This window comes from Pinus tabuliformis, chromosome 3_2 (assembly GCF_031772625.1).
Source record: "Pinus tabuliformis cultivar Carrire ecotype Pingquan chromosome 3_2, CPIR1, whole genome shotgun sequence".
Taxonomy (NCBI): Eukaryota; Viridiplantae; Streptophyta; class Pinopsida; order Pinales; family Pinaceae; genus Pinus; species Pinus tabuliformis.
The window spans coordinates 380,809,177-380,831,814 of record NC_142302.1 but is presented as its reverse complement, the minus strand read 5'-3'; the positions used below and the strand labels follow the sequence as shown (position 1 = coordinate 380,831,814).

Below are 22,638 nucleotides of genomic sequence, written 5' to 3'. Positions count from 1 at the left end.
TTCCATACAACATAAGGACTTTCAATAAGCGATTCAATGCAAGAAATGAATGTAATATTCGAAAATATGTGTATCTCCTTCCAAATGAAGTTATAGGCATCAGAAATGCTAGCAGTCCTGAAGAAATACAGAGCCATGTCAAAGAATTCAGAGAAACACTACAGTTGTTTGAAGGGAGGCATCCTTTTCACAATTACGCTATCCATGCTCAGTACAGAAAGTGTTCACCCAAGAGTCTTATTAAGATATCCAGACCAGCTTCTTTGGTTGAGAAAGGATCCAGCCGGAAATCAAAGGAAGTTCAAATAAAAGGTGGAAATGATGCAAGCAAGAGAATATTATACAAGTTAGAAAAAGAGAAAATGGACTTCTGCATAGGAATCAGAGAAGGAGAATATAGTTCAGTGACGACCACTAAAAGGGGAACCATAGAAAATGACAGCAGGAAGGATTTAGATTATACTATCACGAATCATTATTGTCTCTTTGTTGATCCGGTTGGGTTAAAAAATATGGAAATTGAATCAACGGCTCTTGTATTTGCCGCAGGGTGGAACAAATTGTCACAGGATCTTCATATGGATATATTCTATTGGCTTCCTGTGCAGTTTGTGTATAGGTATCGAATTGTGTGCCAACAATGGAACAACATGCTTCCCTCAAACTATTTTATAACTTGGTTTTCTGAGGCGTCTATCACGAAGCAGCGATATCTAGCAGTACTCGCTTTAAATCCAGAAAAGCCCCGTGTGCTTTTCTGCTTCTGCAAGCATATCCATATAAATCAGCAAGGGCACGTCGTTCAGTCTGGGCTTGTAGTTGTCGATGCTACGTTTGCTAACGGCAAGGAGATCCGAGTTACCCTCTTTACCTTGACCCTATTCACGATTTTGGATTCGTTTGTTTTGACCCCGCAAACTTGCAGTCTATTACGTGTGAGGAAATCAAGCTTGCACCAGAAGCTACAACGGTTGGTATGTGGTTGGCAAAGGAAGATACAATCGGAACACGATCGCTGCCAAACAGTGTGACCTCCGTCAAAGAGAATGACTCCTGGTCAAACAGCGTGACAGTCAATGGCGTGACTTCCCCTGGATTATACATAAAAACTATATATATATAGATTCATAATAGTTCGATTATATAATTAAAATTTTAAAAAATAATAATAAACAAATAAATAATTATGATTATATATATATATATATAATTTAAATATATATATATATATATATATATATATATATATATATATATTACTTAAATAAATATATATAATATATACATATATATATTATTTAAATAAATATATATATATATAGAAAATATTAAAAAAATTATAAATAAAATAAATAAATAATTTATATATATATATATATATATATATATATATATATATATATATATATGATTATAAAAAATAAAAATAATATGAAACGACCCTAACCCCAAGGTGATACTATCAACAATTACACATGCCAAATTGACGCAGTCAAATGAAGAAATTATTAGCAGAAGTGAAGAGAAGACATTCGTAGCAGATAAGAAATCAAGTCCTTTCATGTAGAAACCAAAATAAACTGAAATACAGAAATAGTAAAAAAAAAAAAATTTAAAGCAGGTACCTACCTGAACTGCTACCTGAACTGCTGTAGTTGATGATGCCTGCGGCTACTTTGATCCAATTACCGAGAGACCAATTCCACCCAGCCAGACTGAGCAGAGCCTGGCTGCTCAATCTAGTAAGCTTCTCAACAAAAGCTAACTGTCCTCCGTGCCCAGAACCTCAGAATACTCAAAGCTCATCCAATGGTTGGTTCTTCCACCTAGTTTGTCCTCCTAGTTTTTCTCCTAGTTTTCTCCTGATTTCTCCCCGATTTCTCCCCCTACTAAAAACCCCTGTCTACCTCTATATGAAGTTCTTCTTGGCGGTGACCACCCTGTTCACCAGCGACTCCACCGTTTACTATCGTGGTGACAGCTCTCCTTTGTGAACGTGAGTCACAACCTTTACAGGTGTATTTACATTATGCTTAGGTTTTAGTTTAATTAAACGTGATGGTCATATTTGTTTTTATTATAAAGTTTTATTTATATTTATTTAATTATAAAGTTTTATTTATATTTATTTTATTATAAAGTTTAGAACTTTATATTAGTTAATTATTTATATTCATGCTTAACCGATGGGTCGTTACATTTCATCAACAAGCTTTGAGGACAAAGCTTTTTGAAGGGGAAGGCAATTTTATGAACATAAATTATTTAAAAATAATGTTAAAATAGATAATAACACTACATCAAAACAATGATTAATAAGTGATTAGTTTAGTGAAGAGGTGTGTCCCCAAAGGACACGACCATTCATAAAGGGACACCTGCCTATATAAAGCAGGCCCTCATTGTAACATTAAATCATCACTTATACATTTTTATATATAATAAATTATTACTACAGCCAACAAGCTACAGGTTTTGTTGCTTCACTCCCCCTTCTGCATCTGAGCAGATCTCAGATTCTGCTCCAGGTACATCTTCTGCTGCTCGAAAGATCCTTGATATAACGTGGCCAAGGCATCCCACATCTCTGTAGCAGTCCCTCTGCTAGCAACGTGACACACCACATGATCCTTGACTCCATCCCGAATCATTCTCTTGGCCTTCGCCATCTCAGCCTTGTACCTTTTCAACGGATCTACATCCACAGGTTCAGCAACCACGTTGTCAACATATGTATTGAGGGCATGCTCATCTAGAAGGAAAAACATTCTAGCCTTCCTGATGACATAGTTGGAGGTTCCGTCCAACCTGTCCTGATCCCTCAAGCCACTGGTTGCCATATCTGCCAAAAGAATATCGAAAATCCCCTCTGCTTCTCACTGCTACTGCTTAGCCAAAGGAAAAACGGACTTCTCGGTGGGAAGTCTGCTGAGGAAAAGTTCCCTCAAGGTGCTTCTCTTCCTTCTTCTGACGTTTTTCATCCCAACAAATGGCCTGCTGAAAATCTGTGCCCCACTAGCTCTCTCACACTGAGGCTTCAGTGTTGCTCCCGCTGCCCCTACAAAAATTTGAACTAGAAGTCCTTCTCTCTGTCGACTCACTCAGAGAGAGACTGCCTCGAAAATCTGCGTCCCGATTTGGAATTGCTACAACCCTCTGGGGGTTTCGAACTGCTACCTCCTGCAGCTTTTCGAACTCCATTCTTTTTCTCAGCGTTGGATCTAGAAATGAGGATCAAGTCTGTTTTAATGTTAGCCGTTGATTAGGAACTTAATCTCGATCGTTGATTCATCAACAGGAAAAGTACAAGAGAAGAATTGAGAGTCATTTGGAGACTCACCAGTAGATACTCAATATCTCAAGGAAATTCGATTCTCAAGGAAGAGGAGATCGATATCAGAGGGAGTTGCAGGGTGGAGGAAGAGGAGGGCTTCAGTAGCAAGCAGAGATCGAGGAGGAGGTGACGCAGGGGCAGTGGAAGACAACGCAGAAAGAGAGACGCAATATAGAGGAGAGATCCAGGGCCTACGCAGGCTAACGCAGAGCCACGCTGGGTCAATCAGAGTGATGCAGGGGTGATGCAGAAGTGGGAGCAGGGTCTCCAAAGTGTCAGATAGTCTTAGAGGGAAAGTCTCAGGTGTTTTCTTTTAGTTTCTCTGTAAAAATCATTCCTTGTAAAAGCAATTGTTGTTGAAGATTAATAAAGCCCTCATCTGCTGCATCGTTTTCCCGCATTGGGTTTTTCCGGGAACAATTGTCCAAAAATAATTGTGTCGATGTGATTGATTCTTGTGCATGTATTTTTCTTTGGGTAATTGTGTGATAACTACAGTAGAATTTATTTTAATATTTGTTGAAGGAATTTCGTAAATAACTTATTGAGAATAATAAGTAGGTGAAATAAATCAATTCCTACAGTGATAGAATTTCAGTTTAGAAATTTTCACATGGTATCAGAGCAGAGATCCGACAACAGGAAAGGAAAATCGATTATGGGTCAAGAGCATGATGCAGAGGCATCCACTCAAAGGGACTGGCGCAGATTTTCAGAAAGATGCACAAGGGATGAATATTCGATGCTAGCTTCCAGATTGGAAGAAGAAGGCGCTTGCCTTGCAAGCTCTGCCTCCTCAAAGGTTTGGTATATAGACAATGGAGCTTCCTAGCATATGACAGGGATCCGAGAATGTTTTTCAGATTATCAAGAAGAAAGAATGAATTTTCAAATCACCATGGGGAATAAGGCAAAGTGTACTCCAGTAGGAAGAGGTACCAAGTTTTTCAAACCGAAGCAGGAGAGCGACTTCGGGCAACCAATGCATTGCATGTGCCGAGATTGGGGATGAACTTACTTTCCGTATCTCAACTTCAAAACAAGGGCTATGACATTTTCTTCATTAAGGAGGAAGTATATGTCAAACACTCAAGTTGGAAAAAGAAGGCTCAGATTGGAATCAGAAGTAACAGGTTGTACAGGTTGCAACTAGAATCACCAATGGCACTGATAGGCAGTAATGGAGACAAAGACTTGAATGAGCTATGGCAAAGGAGGATGGGACACTTACACCATGGGGCTCTGAGAATTCTTAGGAAAATAGTATTAGGAGTTCCAGAACTACATACTGAACGGGATGATATATGTAGAAGGTGGACTGTGGGCAAGTATGCCAAAGATGCGTTTTCCAGAAGTAACAATAGGGCGAAGAGTGTCCTAGGATTGATACACTCAGACATCTGCGGACCGATGTCCACAAAAGCTCTTAGTGGTGCCGAGTACTTCGTCACCTTCATCGATGACCATTCCAAGAAGACTTGGATCTACTTTCTAAAAACCAAGGATGAGGTTTTCGATCGATTCAAAGAGTTCAAGGCTCCAGTGGAGAATCTGACAGGAAAGAACGTAAAAGTGTTGTGCTCAGACAATGGTGGAGAGTATGTTGACAAGGACTTCACCGATTTTTGTGCTAAGGAAGGCATCATAGGAGAGTGGACAACTCCCTACAATCTGAAACAGAATGGAGTAGCAAAAAGGAAAAATAGGACTATTGTGGAAGCAACTAGGGCTTGTATGATCAGGATTTGCCCAAATTCCTGTGGGCAGAGGCATGCAGCATGACAGTTTATGTCTAGAACAAGACTCCTCATAGGGCATTGGGCAAAATCACTCCAAAGAAGGTCTTCACTGGGAAGACACCTGAAGTCAGTGATTTCAAGATATTTGGGAGTTTAGCATATTGTCGTATACCCGAAGAGGAGAAAGAAATTAGATCAAACTACTGAGAAAGGATATCTTGTGAGATATAGCAAGAATGCTAAGGCATATAGGGTCTATCTTCCAGGGAGTAGGAAGGTAGTAGTTCGACAGGATGTAAATTTCATGGAGGATAGAGCTTTCAGAAAATCCCGAGAAATGCTTTCTGAGGAGCAGTCAAAAGACAAGCCGTTGGTCAAACCACTTCAACCAGCGGAAACTGGTACCAGAAATCCTCCTGAAGACAAGGTTTCAAAACAAGAGGAATCTCATGAAGAAGAGGAGTTGATAGATGTACCTACTACTAGTGGAAGAATGAGTGGGAAAATCTGACAGATTCTACGAGATGCAGAAGACTTCATTGGTGCACCTAGGAATAGTAAGAGGGAGCAAAGACAGCCAGATGGATACCAAGCCTTAGTAGCTCAGGTTGGGGAACCTTCTAGTTTTGAGGAGGTCGTTCAACATCAAGTACGGGTAGCTGCTATGGTGGAGGAATACATCTCTATAATGGTCAATGATGTCTAGGAAGTGGTACCTACGCCTCAGGACATATCAGTGGTAGGTTCAAGAAGGATCTACAAGGTCAAATATGCTGTAGATGGCAGTGTGGAGAAATACAAAGCTAGGTTCGTGGCTAAGGGGTATGCTCAGAAGGAAGGGATAGACTACGAAGAAACCATCGCCCTAGTAGCCAGGTATACTTCTATTAGAACTGTGATATCTCTTATAGCGCAGATGGGGTGGGAGATTCATCTAATGGATATCAAGACGACATTCTTGAACGGAGTACTAGAAGAAGAAGTATACATCAAACAACTAGAAGGTTTTGAGAAACATGAGAAGAAATCTCATGTATGCAAATTAAAGAAAGCCTTGTATGGGCTGAAACAGGCACCTAGGGCATGGTACGGTCGAATTGATGGCTACTTGCAGAAGATGGGGTTCGTCAAGAGTGACGCAGACCCTAATCTCTACTATCTAGTTGTAGAGAATGAGCCTCTAATCCTAGTGTTATATGTGGATGATCTCTTCCTAACAAGATCATCTAGGCTCATCAAAGATTGCAAGAACAACCTAGCCACAGAATTCGACATGAAGGATTTGGGACAGATGCATTATTTTCTGGGGTTGGAAGTTCAGCAACAGAAGGGTGAGATATTCCTGGGACAAGGGAGATATGCTACAGAAATCTTGAAGAGATTCAAGATGCAGGATTGTAGACCTATGGCTTCTCCAATGATCACCAACTGGAAGAAGATTGATGCATCAAAAGATAAAGATGTTGATCCCACCTTGTACACGCAGCTCATAGGGTCCCTGATGTATCTGGTCAATACCAGGCCAGACATTTGTTACGCTGTCAAAACCCTCAGTCAGTTCATGGTTGAACGTAAGAGGGTGCACTAGGTAGCAGCCAAACATGTTCTCAGGTATATACAAGGAACAATCCAGCATGGACTATTGTACACTAGAGGCAATGATATCAAGCTGAGTGGGTTCACTAACGCAGATTGCGCTGGAAGTTCAATAGATTGGAAAAGTACAACTGGGTATTGTTTCAACATTGGATCAGGAATGACCTCCTGGTGCAGTAGGAAACAGAAATTCGTGGCTCTGAGCTTAGCTGAAGCAGAATATATGGCAGCTAGCACAGCTTCATGCGAAGCCATATGGCTTAGGAAATTGCTTGTGAATCTATTCAGGAGAAGGATGGAAGCAACTAGGATCATGTGTGATAATCAGAGTTGCATCAAGCTCTCTAAGAATCCAGTATTTCATGATCGGTCGAAGCACATTGATATCAGGTGTCACTTTGTCAGACACTGTGTCCAACGAGGGGCAGTACAGTTGAGGTACACTCCTACAGGAGAATAGGTGGTAGACATCCTCACCAAGGTTCTAAGAAGAACAAAGTTTGTTCATTTCAGGGAGAAGTTGGGGATGGTAAAGAATCCATTTCAATAATGGATAAGTATCAGAGGTTGCAATGCAGTAGTTAGCAGTGGCAGTAGTATGGGCAGCATGATGCACCAGATTGAGAGGGAGTTGCAGTACAAATGTAGCAGTGGCAGTGGAAGTGTCATGGGAAGTAGTACAGGAAGCAGTAGTGCAGATGATGTAAGGCAGTAGGCCAAGCATCAGCACAGGTACCGGTGTGGAGGATCAGGGTGATGTTTCAGTGATGGAGCATTATTAGAGCATATTCCTTGCTAAGAGGGAGTGTTGATTTGTGGTAGCATCGTATGTACTCTAGCCTTGAAATTTGGACGAGAGGCTAAGGCACATGAGATCTCCAAGATCCTGAAATTGTATTGAGAAATTCCATCCGGATGAGGAGTTATTAAAATAATTAATATTTTTAATGGGTTGTTAAAATATGGCAACAAGAATATTCCAATTTAATTTGTCCTTGAATTAAATTGTGAATTAAAATCGAATTTAGTCTTAACAACTACTTGGAAATAATTAATTAATTCGATTTGAATTAATTAGTTGGAGAAATTCAAGTTCGAAGCTTTCTGAAGTCATGCAAGAGTTATCCCTTAAATTAAGGAGATAAGATTGAGTTATATTTGAGTTGTAATTAGTTAACTCAATTTACTGAGTTAAGTCCAGTTAAATTAGTTCCAAATTGTTTGAGGAACTAATGGTGAGTTAACAGTCATTTGATGCATGCATGCACTCAACTAGTGCTACTCCAATTAACTAAAGATTCCCTCACTAGAAATTCATGCATGTCTATTCTGAGAAAGACCCAGTTGAAATTAAAGTCAAGGACAGTGTACTATTAGTTGCATGTGTTTTCTTATAAAGAAAACTCATGCATGCAGTCAAGGAATCATTCCTTGAGGATTGCGCAATTCTGACAGTGTGTGAGATCAGAAGTGTTCCACTTGGTTGAAGGTGAATCATCCCAGAGGAACAGCACAAGGAAATAGGAGCTTGGAGGGCAGAAAGGAAGGCTGGAGAGCAGCCAAGATTGCCTGTGAGCATCTGTGAGGATTGTACTGAGAGCTGGCTAGTTGTGGGAGCTAAGGATTTGTATAATTCCTATGTATTTCCACCTTGTATGATAATACAGATAGTGGGGTTTTTAGCTAAGGCTTTTCCCAAAGTATTTTCATGTGTATTGTGCCATTGATTCTTCTTCTTCTGGTGATATTGTTCAGCTCAATCTTTAAGCTTCCGCAAATTGATAGTAGAGGTAGGTTATATTATTCTGCTTTGATTTATATTGCATTATCGAGTTAACCTACCATCAGATTTTCTACATGGTATCAGAGCTAGTTTTGTAGAAATTTTCTACACGGTATCGGAATTGTGAATAGTATACTGAGAAGAGAATTCGAAGTTTGAAGTTCGGGGTTGCAAGTGCAAATCGAATTCATATTGTACTTCAAGGTTGGCCAATGGCGTTCTATGGCTTGAGACTCGAGCATGCCTTGGAAGGTAGCTCGAATTACATAGCATGGAAAGATAGAATGGAGGTTGTATTAGAAGACAATGGCTTCAAGGAATTCATTGATCAAGAAATCCCAAAGCCAGCTTCAACTAATGCACAAGAGTTGGCTGAATGGAAGAAGTGTGTGGCGAAGGCGAGACGAATCATCCTTGAGGGAGTTCGAGACCATATTGTCTCGAGTCTCCATGGGAAGGATACTCCATTTTCAATGTGGAAAACATTGAAGGACCTCTACTAGAACAATAGCGACCAGAGGAAATTGGCGCGCAAGGATAAGCTTCGAAGAATCAAGATGGAGAAGGGCGATACTATTTCCACATATCTAAACAAGCTCACCACCTGTAGAGATGAGCTCGGCAGTGTGGGAATAACTACTGCCGATGATGATCTGGTGAGCCTCGCTCTCCTTGGCCTTCCAAAGAGTTGGAATAGCTACCAGGACTCTGTGAATGGAAGGGAGAAACTGTCAAATTGGGAACGACTGTGGTCGGATCTCATGCAAGAGGAGATCAGGAGGAGCACACGAGATGGTTCTTCATCCAAGAATGATGATGAAGAAAATTTGGCCTTAGCAAGTAAGGCAAGAAAAGGGAAGGGGAAGGCTTCCCATTTAAAATCGAATTCTTCTCATGGAGGGAAGAAGGGCGACATGTCTACAGTAAGATGCTTTAATTGTCACGATATGGGACATTATGCGACTAATTACCCATCGAAGAAGTCCAAGAAGGGATCCTCGGAAGGATCGGAAGGTGAGGCATTAGCCTCTCAGTTCGAAATGGACTTTACCCTCATCGCATGCATGGTGTCATCGATGATGGGTTGTGTTTGGTATCTTGACAGTGGAGCCTCATTCCACATGACCGGTGATAAAAATTTATTCAGTGCCTTGGAGGAGAAAGACCTCAAGATGCGCATAGAGATGGGTGACGACGGAAGGTATAGTGTTTCAAGAGCGGTCACGATTACTTTTCAGAGGGAGCATGGAGCTCCTCTCACCTTGACAGATGTGATGTATGTGCCTGGACTGAAGAAGAACTTAGTATTGGTCGCGATGTTGGAGAACAAAGGCTACAATGTTGTCTTCAGTAAAGGAAAGGCGTTCCTAAGACACATAGACACAGGTCAGACCAAGAGGATAGGGATTCGGATAAAGAATCTCTATAAACTAGAGGTAGATGATTGTGCAACATTGAGTACGAAAGCAGAATTGGTACAAAGCCAAGACATTGGCGTGTTGTGGCACAGGCGGTTGGGCCATTTGCATCATGGGGCTTTGAAGATAATGCAGCAAATATTTACAGGACTTCCCAAAGGTAAACTTGAGCAAGTTGACACATGTAAAGGTTGTACCTTGGGAAAGTACACCAAGTCTTCCTTTCATGATCGAGACAATCGAGTAGAGGCTATCTTAGAGCGAGTTCATATTGATGTGTGTGGACCATTCTCGACAACATCCACAGTGAAGCAAAGGTATTATGTGATTTTCATTGATGACTATTCTCGTAAATGTTGGATTTATTTCATGCAGAAGGAGGACCAAACTTTCATAAAGTTTTGTGAGTTCAAAGCTTTGGTCGAGAAAGAGTCAAGGAAGAAGATCAAGGCCTTGAGAAGCGACAACGGTGGAGAATATGTCTCTCAAGAGTTTAAGGACTTCTGTGCAGCGGAAGGAATTAAACGAGAGTTGATGGCACCTCCTAACCCACAGCAGAATGAGGTGGTCGAGAGGAAGAACAGAACTATTGTAGGGGCAGCATGGGCAATGCTGCATGACCAAGGCCTACCACTTCACTTGTGGGTTGAGGCATGCAACATAGTGGTCTATTTGCAGAATAGAAGCCCGCATCGCATAATTGTAATGAAGACACCAGAGGAATCTTTCTCCAGTAAGAGACTAGATGTGGGTCACTTTAGGATCTTTGGCTCATTGGTATATTGCCATGTGACAAAGGATGCACGGAAGAAGCTTGAGTCGACAGCAGAGTTGGGGATACTTGTGGGGTACACTGATAGACCTCACAACTATCGGGTGTACTTGCCTACCAATCGGAGGACAATGGTTCGCAAAGATCTCAAGTTTGATGAGCAGAAGGCCATGCAAGTTTCCCTTGAGAGAGAGCTCCAACTACAGGCTGTGGAAGAACTGTTGGTTCCTAAGGAGGAGGAGCCTCAAACTGATGCGGAGCAGCCGCATGCAGAGATTCCAGGAGTGGAGACATCCACTGAAGCAGAGTCTTCCAAAGATGGACGGAAGCGCACAACAGAAGTTGACAGATTGTTGGAGGATGCGACAGAGAATGTGGGAGCACCATCTTCTCAATGCAGACAGAGGAGGTCACCTGAGAGGTACACTAGATACATGGTCTTTGCTGGGGAATGTGTTGAGACTGAACCATCTTCCTTTGAGGAAGCAGTGTAGCAGCCGATTTGGGTTGATGCTATGGTGGAGGAGCATGACTCCATAGTTCGTAATAGTGTTTGGGACGTGGTTCCGAGACCAGAGAACAAGTCAGTTATGAGTTCTCGTTGGCTTTACAAGGTAAAGCAAGTTGCTGATGGTGGGAGGATCATGTTGCTGCAGTATATTTCGACAAAGGAACAAGATGCTGACATTTTGACAAAGGCATTGTCAAAGTGTAAATTCGAGTTCCATAAAGACAGAATCCGGGTGGCATATAATCCCTTTCTTGTTGAGAGGGAGTCTTCAAATATGGCAACAAGAATATTCCAATTTAATTTGTCCTTGAATTAAATTGTGAATTAAAATCGAATTTAGTCTTAACAGCTACATGGAAATAATTAATTCATTCGATTTGAATTAATTAGTTGGAGAAATTCAAGTTAGAAGTCTTTCTGAAGTCATGCAAGAGTTATCCCTTAAATTAAGGAGATAAGATTGAGTTATATTTGATTTATAATTAGTTAACTCAGTTTACTGAGTTAAGTCCAGTTAAATTAGTTCCAAATTGTTTGAGGAACTAATGGTGAGTTAACAGTCAATTGATGCATGCATGCACTCAACTAGTGCTACTCTAGTTAACTAAAGATTCCCTCATCAGAACTCATGCATGTCTATTATGAGAAAGACCCAATTGAGATTAAAGTCAAGGACAGTGTACTATCAGTTGCATGTGTTTTCTTATAAAGAAAACTCATGCATGCAGTCAAGGAATCATTCCTTGAGGATTGCACAATTCTGACAGTGTGTGAGATCAAAAGTGTTCCACTTGGTTGAAGGTGAATCATCCCAGAGGAACAGCGCAAGGAAATAGGAGCTTGGAGGGCAGAGAGGAAGGTTGGAGAGCAACCAAGATTGCCTATGAGCATCTGTGAGGATTGTTATGAGAGCTGGCTAGCTGTGAGAGCTAAGGCTTTGTATAACTCCTATGTATTTCCAGCTTGTATGATAATACAGATAGTGGGGTTTTTAGCTGAGGCTTTCACCAAAGTATTTTCATGTGTATTGTGCCATTGATTCTTCTTCTTATGGTTATATTGTTTAGATCGATCTTTAAGTTCCACAAATTGATAGTAGAAGTAGGTTATAGTATTCTGCTTTGATTTATATTGCATTATTGGGTTAACCTACCATCAGATTTTCTACATGGGTTCCTAAGTCTAAACTTAGGAAAATAAAAATATTAATGGGTATTAATAAAGATAAGGATGAGAAGCTTCTAAGGGATGAGGATCAAGTCTGTTTTAATCTTATTCGTTGATTAGGGACTTAATCTCGGTCGTTGATTCATCAACAGGAAAAGTATAAGAGAAGACTTGAAGGTCATTTGGATATACACCAGCAAATACTCAGTATCTTAAGGAAATTCGATTCTCAAGTAAGAGGAGATCGATTTCAGAGGGAGTTGTAGGGTGGAGGAATAGGAGGGCTTCAGCAGCAAGCAGAGATCGAGGAGGAGGTGACGCAGGGGCAGTGGAAGACAGAGTAGAAAGAAAGACGCAGTCTAGAGGAGAGATGCAGGGCCTACGCAGGCTGACGCAAAGGGAAGCAGAGCCACTCAGAGCCACGTTGGGTCAATCAGAGTGATGCAGGGGTGACGCAGAAGTGGGAGCAAGGTCTCCAAAGTGTCAGATAGTCTCAAAGGGAAAGTCTCAGGTGTTTTCTTTCAGTGTCTCTATAAAAATCATTCCTTGTAAAAGCAATTGTTGTTGAAGATTAATAAAGCCCTCATTTGTTGCACCGGTTTTCCCGCATTGGATTTTTCAGGGGACAATTGTCCAAATATAATTGTGTCAATGTGATTGATTCTTGTGCATGTATTTTTCTCTAGGTAATTGTGTGATAACTGGAGTAGAATTTATTTTAATATTTGCTGAAGGAATTTCCTAAATAACTTATTGAGAATAATAAGTAGGTGAAATAAATCAATTGCTGCAGTGATAGAATTTTAGTTTAGAAATTTTCACATTTGTAGGCTGACTTGGAGGGTAGTTTGGTGGCTAATTTGTTGAGCATACTTCACACATTTTCCATGGTGGTGTAGCATGCTTGAAGGAGCTTCTTGAAGGTGTCATTACATAGGATTAGTCTTGACTTTGCTTGGAGGTTTCCCTTTGACTTAAATATATATTTATACAATGTAACATGCCCTTAAGGCCTTCAATATTTTCTCTTGACTATTTGACTCACCTATAGCACTTTGACATGTGCTAGACCTACTTCAATGAGCAAGAAACTCATTGACATATATTATAAAAATAATATTTCTTTTCTTGAATAAGTACAAATATCAAAAGTACATCTATAAAGACCGAACCTAGTTACACTTCCTTCAACACTCCCTCTTAACTAGGGAGGTATTCATACAACATTACAAGGTGTTTGGCTATTATCAATCTTGAAGAATTCACATAAGAGAAACCGGATTAGTAATCCATCTGTTATAGCATCATATCCATCAGCATTGTCAAAGTACAAGGCCTTGACTAACAACTCCATCGCTTTACGAGACCATAAGCTACAATGCTGGCGAGACCAATGATTTATAGACACCTTCATCATTGTCTTTCCAGGTACATACCCACCCGGGTGTTCTCCAAGTATGACCTTCTAGGACTATTCTTATCTTGGATTCCCAACCCTCAAAGAATATCGGTCCTCTTGCCTACTCTTGTCTTGGATGCCCTACACATCCTCAAAGAGTATCGGATGCTAGATGATTACTTAATCCTCCCATTCTTTCTTCCCAAGTGAAGACAAGAATGTTGTGTCTTGTTCCTACATTTCCATTCATGGTCTTCATCTAGACTTTCGGTTGTTAATCTTGGTCTAGTGCATGACCCATGAAATGGAAAAACACAATTGTCACTCCTTTGTAATCAGGGGTGATTCAAAACTCCCTCTTGATCAGGGACTTGTCAGAGCTCCCTCTTAACTGGGGACTCTTTCCTTCATCAGCAACTTCTTCTTTGTGGGTCCTTCAGCTACTTGATCTCCTTCCTTTCTTGATGTCATGAAGTCTTTGTTTGAACTTCTTCTAGGTAGGGCACCATCCATCGATCACTTTCCTTCTTGGTTTGTCATGTCATTGCTTTGTAGAAAGTGACTATCAGGTTTTTCTTATCATCTTGGCTACTCCTTTGTCATCTTGTCCATGCTTCAAAATACTCTTCTCATGGATGCTTCATTGTACTTGCTTGATTACATGTTTTGACCTAGTAGCTCATCATGACTTCATCCTGATATTGCTTCAACATTTCCTTTTTTTTTGTTGGATGGCTTCTTCATCACGACATCTCTGTAGAGTAGAATCAGTTATCTGCACCTTTATATCTCCAAGGCCTTCATAGGTGTCAAGGGTCCTTTCTTCCTTTATCAGAGTTTTCCTGCCTTCTTTCGGGAGATATCTTTCAAGGCATTTTGTTAGATAGTGATTCTTGGTGATCATGGTGTTCTTCACATGCTTGATCTCTTTCTTCATTTGCTTCTTCTCAGATAGATAGGTCAACCATCTAATGCTTCTTCTGAGAGCATTCCTTCATTGCTTGCTTTCTAGACTTGTCAGCATTTCTTCTTGCTTCTTAGTCAACAACCTTATGCTCCTTATGCAAGCATATGCTTTTGTTGACCCTTATTGTATTGTGGTACATGCCTTCGAGCATGTGAAAGAGACTCTTCCATGCTTGATCATGTTATATAACTATACCCATGACTCAATAATATACAAATGATAACATGACTTAAACTTTGATGCATACATACCTCATCTTGATTCTCCTTTGATCATCCTTTGGTGTGGCCCTTCTTGCTTCATCTTAGCTTGCCTGCATATCATTCTTTTCTTGAAACCCATGAATGGGATTCCCAATGAGACATCTGCTTTGATCCATGAACCTTCTTTTGAAGATTCTATCATAGGATCTTAAAGATCCTTGCCTTGCAAATGTTTCCTTTCTTTTGATGATGTAGGTCTTCTAAGATTCTTATCATGATCAATTTTCTTTCATCATGTATGAGGTCCTATACTAGGTATGCTTCTTCTACATGAATATCTTGAGCTATATCTGCCATGCTCCTATATTCTAGAAGATATTTCTACTTATGCATTTTGTTCTTGTCATAAATGCTACATCTACTGAGTATCTAGAACTCTATGTACATCATGTTGCTAGATTCTAGAGGATGTTTCTCGTCATGCAATTTTAATTTATTCCTACATGCTCCTATTCTACTCAAAACTTTGAAAGAAATCTAGAAGTAAAGAATTTGACCTAGCCATATTAGAGATCCGGAGGATCTTCCTTCTTTTGCTTCTTTCCTTCTTCTTTCATCTCTTGAGTTATGTGAGCTTCTTCCCTCTTCCTTTTGTTGTTGTCCTTCTTAAGCTTAGGACAATTCCTTTTGTAGTTTCCATATTCTTGACATCCAAAACATTGGATCTTGGACATGTCTTTGTTGTTTGTTCTTCGTGGACCAAACTTGCCAAATTTACCCTTTCTTTTGGCCATGGTAGCAAATGCTTGCTCCTTTGATCCCACGTCTTCTTTTGCCTTAAATCTAGTTTCATCTGTTCTGCATAGAGACCACATTTCACTGAGAGTGGTTGCTTTATTTTTGGCATATATGCTAGATGTGAAGCTTCCCCACTCCTCAGGTAGAGCATTGAGTACTACAGTTGTCATCTCTCTGTCAGACATGACTTCCCCAAGCTCTTGAAGTTGAGCTCTCATTTCAGAGATTTTCATGAAATAGGGAGCTATTCCTTCCTTTGTTATCTTCATCTTGTATAATTCATTTCTCAAAGATATTACTTCTCCGGCTGTGGATACCGAGAATAGCTCTACTAGCTTATCATAAATTTCTTTTGATGTCTCAAACTTGGAGACATAAGGAATGAGAGAGTCTTTGATTGATTCTAACAAAATCCTCTGAGCTCTTGTCTCATCCTTATTGTACTTGGCTAAGACTTGAGTCTGTTCCTTAGCAGGGATAGTGATATTCTCTTTGACATGCTTTAGGAATTCATTCTCTTTGAGTAGTAGATCAGCCCTCTTCTTCCATGCAAGAAAGTTATTGGTACCTACCAATTTATTGCTTTCCTTGCAAAAAGACATTGATGTATATTCAGAAGGGGAAATGTACTTACTTGATAGATTTTGAGATGTAATGGGTTTGCTTCCTCCTTAAAGGTTTGATGGCTTGTCTTCCCTGGATCTTGATGCTCTTCAAGTTGCCTTCTCCAAGTGGACTTGCTTGGTGATGAGGTTTGCTTGAAAACTTGTAGCTTGATGTAGGTCCTGCTTCAATTAGCTCTTCTTTGTAGGTGCCTTTATATAAGGTTCTTCTTCTAGTTTTGTAGACCTCCTTGATGAACGATGGGTTGTAGACCCTTCTTGACCTTGAAGTGATTGAGACTTCTAGGCTTGATGCTTCAATCTTGTAGATGTTTCTCCTTGATGAGTGTTCTTGAGTTGCCCTTTCCTTGATGTGTCACCTTAGCTCTGAAACCATGTTGAAGAATCCAGGGCAAAGTGATGTAGTGAGATTCTTCTTCTTCTTCATATTATTAGTGCATATGTGTGTACTTCATCAAACTGCTACCAAAACACAAAAACAAGAACACAAGATGTTGGCTCTCTGCCAGGGCCAAAACCTCTCTTCTCTTGAGAGGAAAACCCTTTGATGAATTTCTCTTATTGAAGCTTCTATTGATCAATGCCAAACCCTAGACCCATGACAAGAGTATTCTCCAAGCAAAAGTCAAGTCCTTCCTTCTTTTTGCACCTTATTCACTGTCACTTCTTCCGGCACTTTGTTCTCCATCAATTCGTCCTCCTCCTTCCAGCACTTCGTTTCTCTTATGAATCTTGTCTAGAGATGGACCTTCTTGAGTGAGTCTTGTAGGTGAGGTGTTCCTCTTCTATTCCTTGCACAAGTAGACTTCAACTGAGATCCTTATTGAAATATAAGTGTATGACAGTGTTGTTGTTCTTCTGCCCTAGTATCTTGCACGTGTGGGATGATTACTAGGTTCACATGCTCTTCTTTCCTTTGCTTGAGTGTCTTCCTTTTACGCTGGAGTAGGAGGCCTTTGTAGGCCTAGTTACTAGCCCAAAATAATGAAGATCATGCAACTGTGATTTTACTTCTGATATGGCCACAGACTTCCCTTCACTTTCTTGCATGTGTGGCTGTGTATACACTTGAAAACAGTCCCTTAGACTTCGATGTTCTTCCTCCTAACCTTGTTGCCTTAGTAGACCTTTTCCTTGGCTTTTTGTTGTTCTTCTTATCTTCTATTTCTTGCGGATTTCAAAGTCCAAGTTGTGTGTTTCATTTGGAGTGGATAGCCTCTATAAATAGAGGATTGTCCTTCCATTTAAGCCAACTTATAGGCCGACTTGATTGACTGTTAGCAGGCCGACTTGGAGGGTTGTTTGTAGGCTGACTTGGAGGACAGTTTGGTGGCTGATTTGCTAAGCAGACTTCACACATTTTCCATGGTGGTGTAGCATGCTTGAAGGAGCTTCTTGAAGGTGTCATTACATAGGATTAGACTTGACTTTGCTTGGAGGTTTCCCTTTGACTTAAATATATATTTATACATAGTGTAACATGCCCTTAAGGCCTTCAATATTTTCTCTTGACTATTTGACTCATCTATAACACTTTGAAATGTGCTAGACCTACTTCAATGAGCAAGAAACTCATTGACATATATTATAAAAATAATATTTATTTTCTTGAATAAGTAAAAATATCAAAAGTACATCTATAAGACCGAACCTAGTTACACTTCCTTCAACAATACTATGTGAAAATTCCACAAGAGGAACCCCTATTGCAGCAAACTAATGTTACTTCTCCTACTTGTTAATCCATACAAATTATTTACTGTGTTCTACGGTAAATATCGAAGTAAATACTACTGTAGCCTTCACTTAATTAAATTATAAGTGGAAAAAAGATATTGAGCAACAAAGAAAATACAACACAATTGACACTGTTATTTTTGGACAAATGTCCCCGGAAAAACCCAATGCGGGAAAACCAGTGCAGCAACTCTAAGGGTTTATTATTTTTAAGCAGTACTTCTGAATACAACTCTAGATGCCCTTCTTGCAATCCAGTTACAGAGAAAAAGACATTGGCATAAGACTTAGTGAGATTACCTCACTTCACCTGGAAAATCCCTCTAATCCGACTTTTGAAATGACTATCCCCAGCTACAACTGCACTACCCCTTCGTAGTAACTGCATGGAGTTCTTTGAGGCTCTGTGTCAGCTCTGCAATGGATATCCTTGCCTCTTGGAGCTCTGACGTCAAACCTCCCAGTTGATTCGGAAGCTCCCTGGCAAATTTCAAACCTCTGCTGGAAGGCAGCTCTGCCTCTGCACTAGCCCTTCTGATTCTGCGTCAAGCACTGAGTGGGCCCTCCTAGCCCAACGTCAGTCCTTTCTGGGTCTGCGCTACCTCCATTGATGCTTCTTTGCCTCTCTGATGAGTATTCGAGGTTCCAGAGAAGATCCTCCAACCCAACTATCCCTGCCCCTCAACTACAAGAAATCTCCTCAGTCGAATTCCCTCCTAAGAACTTCCCACCTCAAAAATTTGATCTCTTGATTTCTCTTGGTGTGTTTTAAATGACCCTCAAGCCCCTTCTTATATCTTCTTGTTGGACAACCAATGGCCTAGATTAACTCCTAATCAAAAGGCTCAGATCGTTTTCACCTAATATTCGTCTTTTTCTAGAAGTTACTCCAACAATTAGATTAATACCCATTAATATTTTAATTTCCCTAACTTTAGACTTAGGAACTCAATTAAAAATATTAATTATTTTAATATAATCGTCTCTGAGTGGAAATTCCCAAAACGCTTTCTGGGTTCTCTGGAATGCATGTGTCCAAGCCTCCCTGCAAAATTTGAGGCCTAGGGCGCATCCGATGCTACCCCAAATCAACACTACATGCTTTAGTGGGCAGTGGGATGTAGGCTGACAGCTCATCAACATTCTAGTTGCACTAGCCCAACATCAGCATAGTGGGGTTGACCTTGATCTATGTTAGGTGTTAGACTAGAGAGAAGTGATGAGTTGGTATTCTCTCGGTGGAGCAACATCTATGGCCAGAGACAGAGCAAAGTTAGAGCCATTGGATATGGGCAAAGATGATTGGCCATGGTGGCAATGGGATCTAGGTGGATCTATTGGTAGTAGGGTGAGCCAAAGATTTGTTTGGGATCCAGGTATTAAGGGATACATGCATGATTGGATGGCACAGAGGCATGTGACACAATGGTTTGTATGGGATCTTGGTATCGATATACAGTTGCCTCTACAATGGTCAGATACGGATTGCTTGAGGGCAAGCAATCTTGGGGTGGGAGGACTTGTAATGTCCCCATTTTCAGTTTCCTCTATAGTACAACCAAGATGGATTTCCAGGGTACGTGATGGTCAGGCCACAGGAGCAGGATTACATCATCAAGGGTCCCGAAGGGGTTTTGAGAGATTTTTATTGGATAATACAACATTCACTTGGCATATTCATCATTAGGAGCAACTTTGCACAACTTGTTTCTAGTTCCATTGCTTTTTGATAATTCTCGTATAATGGGGTTATTATTGAGCATAACTTAATTAAGTACGCTTAAGGTGGCATTCCACAAGAAATATTTGACGAAACACTTTAGAGTAATAGCTTGTTGGAACCAGAATGAGATGATCTACAGGATGAGACGCTAAGAAGTGATTTCCAATGGCCAGAGAAAATATGGTGGGCGATTTACCATTTTCCCAGATTAAAAGTGACTTTAATTAATCACTTAATTAAAAGGGGAAAAGATTAATTAAGGGGAAAAGGCCAAAAGTGACTTAAATAAATTAAAAAAAATCACTTAACACAAAGTCAAGGAGGAGCTTCTAGAAAAACAATAAAATAAAATACTTCTACAAGATTGGAGATCTATCTATTGAGTCTTTAAAAGGAGGAGGAGATCATTTGAGGACATCTTGGTTTGAGGATTTGTCTTTTGTGTAGATTGGAAAACTCTCAAGTGATTTAGTGAGAGTGAGTGAGAACCCATCTCTCCCCTTTGTGAATCTCCCCTTGGTGAATTCATCCAAAATTCACAGGTGCTTTATCAATTTAGCTTTCATTTTGGAGGCCGGGTATAGCTTGTAGCAGAGATTTGTGGGAGGCCATCCTCTCAGCCATTTCCAGTGTTTGCATGTACTATTTGTATAAATAAAATAAGGCTGAGTTCTTCTACATGTTTATCTTGTTTATTCTTCAGTTGCAGATTATATTTCCATTTTTTGTCATTAATTTTACGGTGCAGTTTGTGCAAATTATTTATTAAATTGATAGCATAAATTCCTGAAGCAATATTCCATGAAATTTGTATACGGGATATAGATATATATATATGTGTGCGTGTGTGTGTGTGTGTGTGTTTCATAATTCTCCCTTCAATGCATACAATGTAATTTATCTTGTTATTGTATAAAACTTGTTGAGCTTTGTGCACACAATGTATAGCTATGATGGTCATATTCACCGTTAAAGCCTTCCTTTATTTATACAGAGTAATGACATGTTTTGCATCTTCTAGCTGGGCATTTTTTAAATAATATAACAATTTATAATTTTATATACAGTTGGCTTGGAATTTCCTCAGCACAGGATATAAAGCATGAATTCATATTTTTTTGGCCGTCTTTTTGTACATAAGAGATGAATTAGATTGTCACAGAATACCTATTCACATGAGCTAGAAATGTTCTCTTGTATACATTAGTAGCGGAAGAGTAAATTTGTTCATGTTGTTGAGTTCATTACCGTCTTGCATGTTTGTATATTAGACATATTAAGAGAGGATATGAACATATTATTTGGTTCCTTAAATGTAAATTAAAAATTCAAAAAGAAAGGATGAACGAAAGAGGAGGTTACAGATTGTTACAGTGTAGACCAGCAACATATGTTGCTTGCTAACATCAGAGGACTATCAAGACATAAATCACAGAAACTGTTCAAAATAGAAGGTACATATACTGCAGTTCAGAACAAATCCAAAGGTTGGATATACCTGAGCTTGCATAGTCTTGGTGAAGTCAGCACCGGCTAAAGCAGCTTCAGATGAAATAATGAAAGCAGTCAATGGATCATCTCCTGCAGATAATCTCTGAAGAACCAAAATGCCAGCAGGCTAGATTAACATAAGAAATCACATACAAGAATAAACAGAATGAAATTGATCATAATATTCATTCATGTACCTCTTGAAGAGAGGTAGATGCAGGAAGCAGAGCATCTAACATTGTCCGATAACCTGCAACAGCACCACCATACTTGCTCACAGCAACCACAGCTGCATCTAGCACAGCTGTCCCTGGAGTCGCAAAATTCTTTTATTCAGAAAATTAGCGTTAAGAAAAAACCAAGTCCTTAAAGATTTTTAATATAAGATTTGGTTGTGCTTCTCACATATTTCGGCTGAGAGGCTTGAAGAAGTGTTTTCCTTCAACTTTGCATATGCAGCTTTGAAAAATATATCATATCTGCACTAGAGAATGTTATAATCACAATAATGTGGTTCGGAAACACATCTAGCATTTAAAAACCTGTAAAATAAGCAAATCCCAGAATATATTGAAGAAAAAAGAAGAATGTAGAATAATCAGACAGAAAGAAGGGTCATAAGGGAAAATAGGAAAGGAAGCCCGGGAACGAACAACATACAGGATACCACTTGTGCCTCCCATAACTCTTCTCAGAGTGACTCCTATTTCATTCACAGTGGCAGCTGCATCATTTAAAGGGTAACTGCAAGATATCAACTACAATGATTATTGTTTATCTTGATATACCCAACTTACTATTTGACTGCTCTAAAAGTTACTATATGAAAATTGGCACTTCAGATTAACCTATAGATTGCCCCATGTAAACTATTTTTTCATGTTGATAAATATAAAATGATTTGGATAAAGAATACCACGGCTATCCTCATGTTGTTTAATCCAAAGTGTGCCTGGAGGTGAATGTGCAATACAAGTTAAAAAAAATGATCTAACAATTGAGCACAAAGAACGTGTGGATTTAATTGGACTGATCTTAAGCCATTTAGGTAGATTACATATTTGGGAGTTATGGTGAACTTCTCTGTCTCACAAGCCATTCTAGTAAGTAGTAGTCAAACAAACCATTGCAGAAGAAACAGTTCATTTGATAGAAGTTATCAAAGAGGTGATAGAGAAATGTTGACATCACTGTGAAATGGAGTGTGTTGTCGCCACCTAATCCATACCTCAAGTCACGTGGAAGAAATCTTCAATCCACTGGGTGTGGCCTTGGGGGCGAGTCTCGAGTCAAATTTACTGTCACCCTATCTCGATTCCTCCACCTAGGCTAACTCCTAGCGAAGCTGTGATATTCCCACTTAGCAACAATGATAAG

The 22,638-nt window shown here is 39.8% G+C and overlaps 1 protein-coding gene across 4 annotated transcripts in view; it reads right to left on the bottom strand.

Moving 5' to 3' along the window:
- The window catches only part of LOC149181007 (putative 3,4-dihydroxy-2-butanone kinase), a 335,118-nt gene that overhangs the window by 79,867 nt on the left and 232,613 nt on the right, over positions 1-22,638 (bottom strand). For 3 of the 4 annotated variants that reach the window (XM_089416405.1, XM_089416404.1, XM_089416406.1), the window contains 4 exons: positions 21,922-22,005; positions 21,667-21,740; positions 21,459-21,571; positions 21,269-21,364 (listed from right to left, as the gene is read on the bottom strand). In XM_089416405.1, coding sequence (XP_089272531.1) covers positions 21,269-21,364; positions 21,459-21,571; positions 21,667-21,740; positions 21,922-22,005 — 367 coding nt within the window. Of the gene's footprint in view, positions 1-21,268; positions 21,365-21,458; positions 21,588-21,666; positions 21,741-21,921; positions 22,006-22,638 lie in introns of those variants that run through there. The other variant, XM_089416407.1, reaches the window with a different exon arrangement.